At 49.2% G+C, this 13,984-nt stretch overlaps 1 protein-coding gene across 1 annotated transcript in view; it reads left to right on the forward strand.

Moving 5' to 3' along the window:
• The window catches only part of COL22A1 (collagen, type XXII, alpha 1), a 299,536-nt gene that overhangs the window by 180,908 nt on the left and 104,644 nt on the right, over positions 1-13,984 (forward strand). Inside the window, exons 30-34 of the mRNA XM_011938231.1 lie at positions 2,800-2,841; positions 5,694-5,726; positions 10,765-10,818; positions 11,082-11,135; positions 11,941-11,994. Coding sequence (XP_011793621.1) covers positions 2,800-2,841; positions 5,694-5,726; positions 10,765-10,818; positions 11,082-11,135; positions 11,941-11,994 — 237 coding nt within the window. The remainder of the gene's footprint in view (positions 1-2,799; positions 2,842-5,693; positions 5,727-10,764; positions 10,819-11,081; positions 11,136-11,940; positions 11,995-13,984) is intronic.

Raw genomic sequence — 13,984 nt, forward strand, 5'->3', positions numbered from 1 at the left:
GAGTCTAAGTCTCTTTGTAGGTCTCTAAGGACTTGCTTTATGAATCTGGGTGCTCCTGTATTGGGTGCATATATATTTAGGATAGCTAGCTCTTCTTGTTGAGTTGATCCCTTTACCATTATGTAATGGCCTTCTTTGTCTCTTTTGATCTTTATTGGTTTAAAGTCTGTTTTATCAGAGACTAGGATTGCAACCCTGCTTTTTTTTTTTGTTTTCCATTTGCTTGGTAGATCTTCCTCCATCCCTTTATTTTGAGCCTATGTGTGTCTCTGCATGTGAGGTGGGTCTCCTGAATACAGCAAACTGATGGGTCTTGACTCTTTATCTAATTTGCCAGTCTGTGTCTTTTAACTGGAGCATATAGCCCATTTACATTTAAGGTTAATATTGTTATGTATGAATTCGATCCTGTCATTATGATGTTAGCTGGTTATTTTGCTCATTAGTTGATGCAGTTTCTTCCTAGCATGGATGGTCTTTACAATTTGGCATGTTTTTCAGTGACTGGTACCAGTTGTTCATTTCCATGTTTAGTGCTTCCTTCAGGAGCTCTTGTAAGGCAGGCCTGGTGGTGACAGAATCTCTCAGCATTTGCTTGTCTGCAAAGGATTTTATTTCTCCTTCAGTTATGAAGCTTAGTTTGGCTGGATATGAAATTCTGGGTTGAAAATTATTTTCTTTAAGAATGTTGAATATTGGCCCCCACTCTCTTCTGGCTTGTAGAGTTTCTGCCGAGAGATCTGCTTTTAGTCAGATGAGCTTCCCTTTGTGAGTAACCCAACCTTTCTGTCTGACTGCCCTTAATATTTTCTCCTTCATTTCAACTTGAGTGAATCTGACAATTATGTGTCTTGGAGTTACTCTTCTCGAGGAGTATCTTCGTGGCATTCTCTGTATTACCTGAATTTGAATGTTGGCTTGCCTTGCTAGGTTGGGGACATTCTCCTGGGTAATATCCTGCAGAGTGTTTTCCAGCTTGGTTCCATTCTCCCTGTCACTTTCAGGTACATCATTCAGATGTAGATTTGGTCTTTTCACATAGTCCCATATTTCTTGGGGCCTTTGTCTGTTTCTTTTTACTCTTTTTTCTCTAAACTTCTCTTCTTGTTTCATTTCATTCATTTGATCTTCAATCACTGATACCCTTTCTTCCACTTGATTGAATCGGCTACTGAAGCTTGTGCATGCATCACATAGTTCTCATGCCATGGTTTTCTACTCCATCAAGTCATTTAAGGTCTTCTGTATGCTGTTTATTCTAGTTAGCCGTTCATCTAATCTTTTTCCAAGGTTTTAAGCTTCTTTGCAATGGGTTCGAACATCCTCCTTTAGCTTGGAGAAGTTTATTACTGATCATCTGAAGCCTACTTCTGTCAGCTCGTCAAAGTCATTCTCCATCCCGCTTTGTTCCATTGCTGGCGAGGAGTTGCATTCCTTTGGAGGAGAGGAGGCACTCTGATTTTTAGAATTTTCAGCTTTTCTGGTCTGGTTTTTCCCCATCTTTGTGGTTTTATCTACCTTTGGTCTTTGATGATGGTGATGTACAGATGGGGTTTTGGTTTGGATGTCCTTTCTGTTTGTTTTCCTTCTAATAGTCAGGACCCTCAGCTGCAGGTCTGTTGGAGTTTGCTGGAGGTCCACTCCAGGCCCTGTTTGCCTGGGTATCACCAGTGGAGGCTGCAGAACAGCAAATATTGCAGAACAGCAAATGTTGCTGCCTGATCTTTCCTCTGGAAGCTTCGTCTCAGAGGGGCACCTGGCTGTTTGAGGTGTCAGTTGGCCCCTACTTGGAGGTGCCTCCCAGTTAGGCTACTTGTGGGTCAGGGACCCACTTGAGGAGGCAGTCTCTCTGTTCTCAGATCTCAAACTCCATGCTGGGAGAACCACTACTCTCTTCAAAGCTGTCAGACAGGGATGTTTAAGTCTGCAGAAGTTTCTGCTGCCTTTTGTTCAGCTATGTCCTGCCCCCAGAGGTGGAGTCTACAGAGGTAGGCAGGTCTTCTTGAGTTGCGGTTGGTCACCTAGTTTGAGCTTCCTGGCCGCTTTGTTTACCGACTGAAGCCTCAGCAATGGCGGACGCACCTCCTCCAGCCTCGCTGCTGCCTTGCAGTTTGGTCTCAGACTGCTGTGGTAGCAATGAGCGAGGCTCTGTGGGTGTGGGACCCTGTGAACCAGGTGCAGGATATAATCTCCTGGTGTGTTGTTTGCTTAGACCGTTGGAAAAGTGCAGTATTAGGTTGGGAGTGTCCCGATTTTCCAGTTACCATCTGTCATGGCTTCCCTTAGCTAGGAAAGGGAATTCCCCAGCCCCTTGCACTTCCTGACTGAGGCGATGCCCCACCCTGCTTTAGCTCACACTCTGTGGGCTGCACCCACTGTCCAACAAGCCCCAGTGAGATGAACCCAGTACCTCAGTTGGAAATGCAGATATCACCCGTCTTCTGCATTGCTCACGCTGGGAGCTGTAGTCTGGAGCTGTTCCTATTCAGCCATCTTGGAACCCCCTCACTTTATTACTGTATACACAATATAATAGTGTATAGTGATATAAATGATCTACTACTACACATATCAATATGGATACTTCTCAAAACAATGTTTTTATATGTCTGAAATAGTTTATAATTTGGAATGTACATATGTAAGTTTGTATATATGTATATATGTATGTATCTGTGAAGGTGGGTGCAGAGTGGGTGATTCTGTTGTCTGGGGAGAACAGTGTTAGCTGATCTGTCACAGCATAAGCAGAGTTGGGAGGAGGATTAATGGTCGTGGTTTTTCCGTTTCTCCATCTAGGGTGAAGCTGGTCCTGCAGGCCCTCCTGGGTTACCTGGAACTGTAAGTTACTCTGCTTCTAATTCTTTCTTCTCTGAATTCCTATCATATTGGGATTCATACTCCCCCTCCACCAAGCACCACTACTTAGTTTTAAATGTCTCCCCTATTGGGGTTTGCCAATAGCTAGGCCTATTCCTAGGTCCTACAGACCAAAAATATATACACTTCTCTAAGGACCATCCTATGCTTATTGATTTATTCAGCAAAAGCCCAATTATTTATCGGAATGGGTGCTAGATACTGAGAATACATATCTGCCTGTCACATATGGGGAAACTGAGGTCCAGAGACAAGAAGCAGTTTGCCCAGGGTAAGACTGTACTACCATGACCCAGGAACTGGCCTTCATTCATCTGCCCTCTATACGTGTTAGGGTGGGCATGGCGAGTTGGTGTTGAGTATCAGTAAGAGCGTGGGCTTTGAGGGCACGAAGACCTGGCTCCCAGCTCTGTCATTCACCAGCATTGTGGTCATAGTTATGGTCTAACAAAGTCAGTTTTCTTGTCTGTTAAAAGTATTATACCCAGCTATCTTGTACATATGGAGTGAATGTTAACTGAAACAGTACAAAATATTTAGCAGAGTTTCTGGTGCATTATAAATATTAAAAAGTTTAGAACCTGCTATTATTATTATTTATCTTACTCCCAAGAACTGTATCAGGGGGAACATTTTTCTTTTTTATTTTTTTCCATTTTAATGTTTCTTCCTGGTCTTGAGATCCTCTGTTTTGACCACCTGATTTCAGGGAAGTTTGCACATAGCTTCTTGGGCTGGCCCTGACCCTATACATGTATCAGGAGTTGGCCAGTTACTATCCCCCCCAGGGGATACCAGGAGAGGAGAGGGCCTGTGCACTCAGAAATCGCATTTGTAGTGTGGCGGAGAATCTTACTCTGTGTTTTTCATCAAACCGAAATCATTATTCCACAACTCTGTCTCCTCCCCAGCAACACTCCTCAAAATGAGACTCAGACATTCCATAAGGGTGTTGGAAGAAATTGGAAACATAACTTTAGAGTTGGAATTAGTCATATCAAATGTTTGTTTAAGGCTGATAACCTACAGCACTGGCAGAGTTGCAGAGCAGCAAACACTCTCATACCTTTTTGGTGAGAGAACAGATTGGCTGCACCTATTTGAGAAGTTACTTGGCAGTACCAATACATCACAAAGTACCTACCCCTTAGCTTAGATATTCCATGTCTAGGCATTTATCCTGCAGAAATATTTGTATGTGTGCATTTTTAAAAGCATGTATAAGGATATGCATTGTAGTATCACTTATGACAATAAAAAATTAGAAACAGACCACACAATCATAAGCATAAAATTAAGTGAATTACAGAATATCTGTACCATGGAATTCTACAAATTGATATGCATACAATATGTGTATGGTCTTGAAAAGATAGTGATATTCAAATTAAATGGAACAAGGTGAATTAAGTGGAAAAAATTGATTAGTCAATCACTGCATATTGAAAGATGAAGAGCACTGGCTCCCCAGGCCACCCATGTGGATGCCAGTTCCTGTCCTGACATTCACCAGCAGCTTGAACTTCATTCTGTGGTTTGCTTCTGTGTCCTCCAATTTTCTTATCCATAAGGCAGGACAGAAACACATAGTCCACCTCTTAGGAGTTATTGTGAGACCACATGAGTGAAGGCCTGTCAGTGACTCTAAGTAACCATGTATAGTCGCTGTTACTATTTGTATAACTTGGACAAAGTTATATATTTCTAAACATTTATAATTGTGTGGAAATATATAGGAAACATTTAAAAATATGGTAAACTGAAAAACGGTGCCTTCTGGAAAACAGATGGGAGTTGGGGACATGGAAGGCAAGGTATAGGAAGCTCCTTTATTCCTTCTTCTTTTAATGTATTGTGATTTAGGACCATTATCTATGTTTTTTTTTGTGCATTTACTGCCTCTTTTGGGCCCCTGCTGGGACCCAGGCATCTGCATGGATCGGATCTGTCAGAGCTTGCAGCCTAGTGAGGAAGATCAACTAACCCTACAGCGGCAAAGATACACCTACATTGCAAATGATAGTAAATGTGATCCAGGAAAAGAACAAGATGCATCAACAAGAATCACATGGGGACCCAGGTTATATTTGCCTGGTGGAGAGGGAAGAGGGATCTGTGAAGACACGACATTTAAAAGACAGCTGTGGGTCTCCATATGACCTTAGTTAGTCATAGATACGGAGAGGACAGTATGTTCCAGGTGGGGGAACAGAATTTGCAAAAGCTTTGAAGCTGGAGAAAGTGTGACACCTAAGAAGCCTTAAACACAGCCTAGGTGGGGGTGGCCAGACTGAAGGAGCCTGCAGGGGCCAGTATGCCAGAGTCTTTGTAGTCTGGGTTCTGTGGAGCGGGATTTCCCCACCCCTGCTTCTCTCCCCAACCTGGTCTACTATGCACCTGCATCGCTGCCTGATGCCCAGAAGATGGCAGTAGTGAAAATAAGACATTGTGACATGAATCCAGTGTCCTGGGCAGGGCTCTTGTGGACACCTGCAGGGAAGAATGTTTCTTTCCCATTCTACTGATGAGGACATAGAAGCTGAGGAGACATGTCCGAGGTCACACAGGGTTTGGAGCTCAGGTCTTGTGCCTCCAGGGCTCCTGAATCTAACCACTCTGCATTTCTGCCTTCATAAATAAATAGCCAGGGATTTTAAAGGAAGATGCGAATCTAATTTTCAAAACTAATAATCATTCCAGGAAGCATTGGGGCTGTATTCTTTCACTTGTAAATCTCACCAAGGCAGGTTTTAAAAATGAAACACTGGATTCCTTGATGCCCATCTTTCTAATCTCTGTGGTTTCCTTTTCAGACATCCCTGTTCACACCACATCCACGGATGCCTGTAAGTAGCAGCGGTGCCTCAGGGTGCCCAGCATGCCTCGGCCTGGCAGGCGATGTCTGGTGTGGCCTGGGAGCCTGGACCGGGTGGGGACTCAGCCCCATCGCGCTTGTCACTGTCAGGCATCGGGGCTGCTGGGCTTGTCCTGAAAACAGGTGGAGAAGGGACCTTGCAGGGAACTGGCTCCAGGGTCAGGCAGGACATTCCAGGGGCCTAGAAGTCACCTCTCATAGCCAAGAGCAAAGGCCGGGCCTCTCTGGGAAAAGTTATCTCTTCAGTAACACAGAGAGAGGCTGGTGGTTTTGAGGAGGACAGAATTATTTGAGATGCCAGAACATGAGAGTCAGAGAGAGGCAAAGGCGTTCCCCATGGATAATGGCAGCGAAGGAGACCAGAACGTTCCCCATGGATAATGGCAGCGAAGGAGACCAGAGATAGGGGTGTCACGAGGGGACTCCATTCTCAGAGAGGCTGTTCGGGGGACTGGAGCCTGAGACTGAGACGTAACCCGGGGTGTGCCAGACGGACGGGGGGCGATGCTGGCTACTTCCACACACAAAAACACGTGGCAGGAAATAAAGCTTATCATCACTGTGACCTCTGGAAACCTTTTTCCTCTCTTTTCATGAATGACTCTTCTGAAAATAGGTGTTTTCAGGATCTCTTTATGCTGTTGGCAACACTGCAGCCAGAAAACATGACATTGTTTCTTTTGCTGCCTTTGATGCAGTTCTGCTATTAGGGCTTGACCTGCGGGACAGCTGAGAGGCTGGGGTAGATGTCCATTTCAGCGGTTGCTATCTTCATTTATTCAATATTAAGTCGATTCCATTTTAAAAGCTTAAAAGAATCCTGTGTGTGATGCAAAAGAAGGAAGCAGGTAGAGAGACTGAGTCAGGTGCTGAAATCACTGCAGGAGAAGGAAGGATTTTGTGCTTGAGAAGCATAACAGGGAGGTGGGGGCATCCTGGGGCAGCACAGACTTGGGGAGAAGTGGGTGAGAGACTCTGCGGGAAAGAGCAGGTGCACAGGGCTCTGGCTGTGAGCCTTTCCTGAAGGGAGAGAAGGCCCTGATGTGAAAGGAGCCCTCTTGTCACTGAGCCGTCAGCCATTAGAGGGCGCTGCCTCACTGCCCACCTGTCCTTGAAAAGGTTCCATCTGTTTCTTCGCTGAGACCTAGTTTTCTCAATTATAAAATTGGGACAATAAAAATATGCTTTCAGGATTAAATGCAAATAACAGGATATTTGCACTTTGTGTAAAACATTTAGAACTCTGCTCCGCTCTGGCAGAGACAGGCACTCCCTGCATAAGGGCCACAGCCCCTGTCTCACCTGCAGGGCAGCACTCACTGCCTGAGGAACTCCCTTCCCTGCCTACCACCCTGGCTTCTCACCTACTCTCGCAGAGAGGGGCTTGGAAGGGCAGAGCACCCCATGCAGCAGCTCAGCTCCGGGCATTTTCCTGGCACTGCTGCAGCCAAGGCTCCTAACAGCCTTGAGGGAGTGGCACCTGTGTCCATCTTACAGGCGATAGTCCTGCAGCTCAGAGGTGCTAGGGAGCTTGCCAAGAAGGCCCTACCCGCGAGATAGGAATGAAGGGCTAGTGTGTCAGTCATAGCGCACTGGATGGAGCGTCTGTACTGCCTTTGCTTCAGCTTGGGCTGGCTGTCCTGTGCAAGGGGCTTCCCATCACACTGCCTGTCCCTTCCACTGATTGCCTGCCCTTCCTGGACCACCTCAATATGTTGCCTCCCCATGCCCCTGACATCTGTGGGCCTCCCTGCCTCAGGTCCACCCTGAGCCCCTCAGGGTTGAGACAAGCCTACATGTCCCGCCTCTCCTTAAAGGAATTGCTCTGTAAAAACACAATTTCCAGAGCATTCCACTGGGAAGGCACATGAGGGGCCTGTGCCACCCTCCCCTTTGAGTCCTAGCACTGACATCCTTCCTGCAGGCTCTGCATTGCTGTGGGAGCCTGGGAGCCAGGAAGTCACTCTCAGATGCAAACAAGGAAATTATGCCTATGAAAAAAAAAGTTTCATTGTGGACAATTGCCTGAGTCTCCCTGGGACTGTCTTCGTCGCCATGGCAACCCATGTTTGTATTGATGGGTTTGGAAAGTGTTATTCTGCTTGACTTCTCCCTGGTCTCCTCAGGCACATGCCTTTGAGTCCCTGCAGTGCAGGAAGAGGCTGGGGAGAGAGCAATTTAGAGGGGTGTTAAGGTCTGCCGCATAATGAAGGAAGAGAATGGAAAGGAGAAGAGGAGGTGGAGGGAGAAGCCCGACTCATTTTGTTGCCCTCTCTGGGACTGAGGAGGCTCCTGGGGATAGCTGGTGGCTGCACCTGATGAGGTGAGAGGGTGCTGGTGGCTTGCAAAGGGCAGAGCAGGCTGTTCGATGGTGTGCATATCTCTGGGGTCTGCAGATGTCAGAACCTTTGCTGGAGGATGGAGGGACAGGCAGCCTCGTGCTTGGGAAGTTACAGTGGAGAACTCAAACAAGGTTTTGTAACTGGAGGCTCATCAGTTGTTCCAAAGCAGCTGTCTTAGGAAGGCTCTGTCCAGCCGGCCTGATTCTACCCCTCACCCTGCTAAGGAGGCTTCCAGGATGCCCAGGCAATGACCAGAGCCTGCAGAGATGATCATGAGTCCCAGAGATGGTGTTTAACTTGGCTGAGGTCACCAGAGGGCAGTGAGGGGAGACAGAAGCCAGCTAAACTTATGCATTCAATAGCTACTGATAGAACTGTTCCAGAGGGCTCCTGGGGGAAGGTACTGCCTCCTGACTCCTAGGCTCTGGGGCAGAAATGTCTTGAGCATCTTGATTCCTTCTCTGGCCTGTCTGACCCCCCATAGCTCCTCACTTTGTCTTCCTGCCACTGCAGTCCCGTTCACCAACACTGGCAGAATGTGCAAATGTCTTCCCTGTGTGTCTCCTGAAGAAATCCCATAAGCCCTTTTGTCTTTACACATTGTGTTGCCAATAACTGGAGGACCAGAAAAAGACTGGCAAATCCCCACCATGGGTAGTTTTCTAGGAGGAAAACATGCTAGAAATAATGGTATTATTGTCCTTGGTGAATGGGGCTAGACATGTCTCCTTCTGAGCTCAGTGGCAATGGAGATTCTAGGCGGAGGAATGAGCTGGCGTCTGTTGAAACCTCCTCTGTGTTAGGCACTGTGAAACACTTTGCAAAAGCAATCTCACTGAATCCAGGTCACAGCTCTATGAGGTAGACCATGTCGGTTCCATGCAATAGGTGATGCTGAGTTTGGAAGCCAGCTGCAGACCATGCGGTGTCCAACTGCTGTATCAGAGAGAGGCTTGGGAAGGGAGGGCAGGTAGGAACCATGGCTGCAAAGCCTTTAATATTTGCATAGGCATAGAGAGAGAAAGTGACATGAAACCCTTAGTAGATAGTGTCTTTCTATGCTGATTTCTCCACCAAGTAAGGGTTAGACCTAGCCAACCTCAGGTTCTCTAATGTAGACATTAGACTCTTTCTTCCAGATGCATCCAGGGTCCTCCCTTCATCTCCTGCTCTCTAAAGCCGTGTCTTGCAAACACCCCATCCATGCAGGACTCCCTTCTACACCCAAGGCAGATGCTCATTCCAGCTCTCTTTGGGCTTATCTGTGGCAGGGGAGCCCGATGTCCCCCTAAGCAGGCTGTGGGGATCTGGGGCAGTAGCAGGTTCTGCTCCTTGAGAAGGGTCGTGCACTGCTTTTCTGGGTACACGTGCTCTGGTTGTTATCTGCCTTCCTGGAGAACTCTGCAAACCCGTGCCATTTCTCTTTGATGTCTTGCCTCTGCTGCACCTTCTCTGTACCACTGACCTTCACCCTATGTGAAAAAGAGACCGCCTGTTTATTTTGCAGATGTGGAAACTGCAAAGGTCATATGGGGTCAGTATGGGTAACTACTTAGCCCAAGTTTATACGGCCAGTAAGTTAGAGGGCCAGGGCTCCCAAGACAGGCTGTACGGGTCTGAAGCTGAGGCTGTGTCCACCCTGGCCCACTGGCCCCACTCCTCTCCTGCACAGTGGCCCTTCAGCTGTGGAAACATATGCCCTTGAGCCCCTGGAGGGCTGCCCTCACTGTAGTCCCCCATCTGCTCGTCTTCTCCTTGTTCCATATGAATTGCAGGCTGAGGATCACGTGTCCCTTCAACCCTCCTGGGAGATGTGTTGGGTACCCTGAACGTGGCTCCCTGGAAGTGAGCCTGCCCTATCTTGGATCATTCCATCCTGGGCCCACCCAGAGCACTGCCTGTCTAGCCTGTGTCTCATCCTTTCTTCAGCAAAAGTTAGACACACCATTCTGGCCATCCAGAGTCCAGGGTTCAACCCCCAGTCTATCCCCAAAGGTCTGGGTCTCCTTAGTTAAGCACCCCTCCCCAGCTTCTCCATGTAGAAAGGGGTTGGAGCTGGGCACGATGGTGAGGATCTGTAGTTCCAGGAGGCAGGTACACAGGAGGCTATGCAGGGAGGATCGCTTGAGCCCAGGATTTCAAGAAAGGTCTGGGCAATATAGTGAGACCCCATCTCTACTAGAAAGAGAGAGAGGAAGGGAGGGACGGAGAGGGAGAAAAAATAGTGTTTGGGCCAGAGGCCCTTAAAGACCCTTCCTCGTCTCAAAACTCTTCCCATCATTATTCAGTGATGATCTTCCACATGCCAGGCTCTAAGCTGGAGGTGACATGAATCAAACCACACAACTAAGTGTAAAACTGCCGCCGTAACAGGGGTCAGGAGGAGAAAGGCACAGTACACTGGTGCACTGTAACAGGAGGGTTGGGCCCATTTTAGTGTTCAGCTTCCCTGAAGAAGTGATTCCTGACCTGAAAGATGAGTCAGAATCAGTCCTGGGGAGTAGAAGGAGGATCCCTAGGCAGAGGGAACAGCCTTTGGGGATGGGAACTTATCAGGTGATACGCAGGATTGGAGGTGGCCTGTGTGGCCAGAGCTGGGGGCATGTACTCTGTGATGAGGGGAAGTTCTCCCTGAAGTCCGCTCTACCCTGTGCTTCTCACCAACAGGGAGAACAAGGGCCCAAAGGAGAGAAGGGCGATCCAGGCGTGCCTGGGGAACCGGTGAGTCCTTGTGTCCCCCTTCCCCCACAGGGCTGCTTACCTGAAGATCCGGAATCCAAAGCCTGCCTAGCTCTACATCTGCAGCATGCGGTCCACATGCAGGAGCCCCACTGAATGGAAGGCAGCCCTTTCTCCTCCTCAGGACACTAGCCACTTCCCCTCCTTGGATCCAAATTATACCCATCGCAGCGTCCCTGCCCCACCCACCCATCTGCTCAGAACCAGGAGGATGAGCTGGTTCATGGCAACTTGTGTGCTTACAGGGACTGCAGGGCCGTCCTGGAGAATTGGGGCCTCGGGGACCTGCTGGACCACCGGTAAGAAAATCATCCCTTCCCCTGCTGACTCGGAGACTTGGAGATCCCAGCCACGCTCTCTCCCTCCAGGCCGCCCTCCCCAGTTCTCTCCCCTGGCATTTTGGGAGTAGACGCTGGGGAGAGCTGCCCCAAGGTGCTGCAGAGGCTATGTGGCCCTCACTAAATGCACCAGACACAGCCATGGGGCCAGGCCCCACCTCTGTACCCCGGATGTCCCTACTCTGTCACTGAAGGGTTGGTGTAGGCGAGCTCCGAGTTTCTGCCGTGCTCTCCCTTCTCCTGCTCAATGGGATCTGGAGAGCAAGGGCCTCTGCATACAGCGGGCACCTTGGTTCCCAGAGGATTTGCAGAACCGGAAATGGATCCCAGCCATGGAGTGGCAGTGCTGGTTTAAATGACACCTGGTGCATGTCAGTGCTTTGATTTCGTGATTTTGCTCGGTGTTAGCCTCTGCACTGGATCTTGGTTCTCTGGGAGACTCTGTGCTATGGTGGGAGACCCTGCTGGGGTGACGGGGGACCCTGCATGGCTGTGTGAGCCCCTCTGAGCTACATTTCTACAAAGGGCTGGTGCTGACCCCTATACCCTGGGTCGGTGGTGAGGAAGGAATGAAATCGCGATATACCCAGCTCCAACAAAGGGCCAGGAATTAGTGGTTTTCTTCACTTTTTAGACAGTGCTCCTGGCCCCTTCAGTTTGGAATCATGCTTCTGATGAGCATGGTATCCCGAGACCTTCCTGGCGTGTGGGAAGACAGCATCACTGAGGGTCTCTTACCCCCACCCCTCTTTTATTTCCTGTGCAGGGTGCTAAGGGACAGGAAGGTGCACATGGGGCTCCTGGAGCAGCTGGAAACCCTGTGAGTCCCTATGATCCGCCTGCCTTGTGGGGGACCCCCGGAGGGAGGCCCCACCCAGTGTCTGCTGTGGTTTACAGCTCTGGGCTAGCTAGGGGGACGTGGCCCAAAAGGTCCACCCACACTCGAGTGGTTGGCTGGAGTCAGCACGGAGAGAGGTTCTCCACCACCTTCGTAGCATTTCTTGGCTTTGTCCACATGCCCAGCGAATGAAAGAAATCTCTTTCTATGCACGTGTGGATGAGACACACACACACCACCACTCGCAGGTGAGGTTGTTACGCCAGTAAGTGTGCTTACATGCACAACCATGTACACATACTCTACAAACCAGAGAATACACACCCTTTAATACACGTATGCACACGTACACACACACACACACAACCCCAAACACACAGATGCAGCCAGGAAAATACACAGACACCTTTGCATAAGCACATAGGCACACTCTTCGGCTGCTCCTGGCTTACCCATCCTTGGGGCCAGATCCAGGGTGTATTTGATCCCTGTGGGGGATGGCACTTGTTCCTGGAGCTGATTCGGGTTCTGTCTCATGGTGCAGAGCCAGAGATCTCAGGCTGGACTGTGGAGCTGGTGGGAGGCAGGATAGGCTGACTCATCCCCGGGTCTCTGTGGAGCGGTGCTGGCAAGAGGGGCAGCTGCAGCACACGTCCAGTCTGCTCCTAGCACCACCACTGGGTGGCTCTGTACCAGCTAGAGGGTGCTGATATGACCAGGCCACCGTGCATATGACTGGATCGGAACTGGGTCTGCCAAGGTAGTGACAAGTGTAGATGCCACAGGGGGAACAGATGGCAGCTCCTCCCTGCTCGTGAAGAGAGCCCTGGTTCTAGTCCAGCCTGGAGGGGAATGGAAGTGGAGTGTAGGCAAGGAGGATGCTGGGAGTGTTCTCCATGAGTCCTGACCCTGGAGACATGCAAAACCCAGGGACAGTGGGGAACAAGGCCTGGAAGAAACATGGGCAGCCTCTAGGGCCGTGAGAGCTCCCTGCTTCCCCGTGCCCATAATGTTGATCCATCTGGATGTCCTCACCCACATCTCCTTTTATGGATCCTTGCCCATACCCACAAACATACACGCACACACGCGCACACATACACCTCCACAAACACATACGTGCACACATACACCTCCACAAACATGCACACACGCACGTGCACACATACACAAACCTCCACAAGCATGCACACATGCACACGCACACATACCTCCACAAACATGCACACACCCATGTGCACACATACACACATCTCCACGAACATGCACACATACACGTGCGCGCACACAACCTCCATGAACATGCACATGCGCATGCACACACACACCCCTCCACAAACATACACACGTGTGCATGCACACACCTCCACAAACATGCACACACCCCCATGAGCACACATACACACACCTCCATGAACATACACACACACAACCTCCATGAACATACACATGCACATGCACACACCCCTCCACAAACATATACATGTGCACACGCAAACACCTCCACAAACATGCACACATGCACATGCACACACACTTCCACAAACATGCACACACCCATGCACACACATACACACACCTCCATGAACGTGCACACATGCATGCACACACAAACCTCCATGAACATGCACATGCGCATGCACACACCCCCTCCACAAGCATGCACACATGCACACACCTCCATGAACATGCACACGCGCACATGCACACATACACTTCCACAAACATGCACGCATGCACACACCTCCACGAACATGTGTACGTGCACATACACATCTCCACAAACATGCACACATGCACGCCCACACACACTCCACAAACATGCACACATGCACACGCACACACCCCTCCATGAACATGTGCACGTGCATGCGCACACACACACCTCCACAAACATGCACACACCCATGCGCACACATATACCTCCACAAACATGCACACACAGGCGCACACATACACATACTTCCACAAA

Source organism: Colobus angolensis, unplaced genomic scaffold, assembly GCF_000951035.1.
Source record: "Colobus angolensis palliatus isolate OR3802 unplaced genomic scaffold, Cang.pa_1.0 Scaffold17, whole genome shotgun sequence".
Classification (NCBI taxonomy): domain Eukaryota; kingdom Metazoa; phylum Chordata; class Mammalia; order Primates; family Cercopithecidae; genus Colobus; species Colobus angolensis.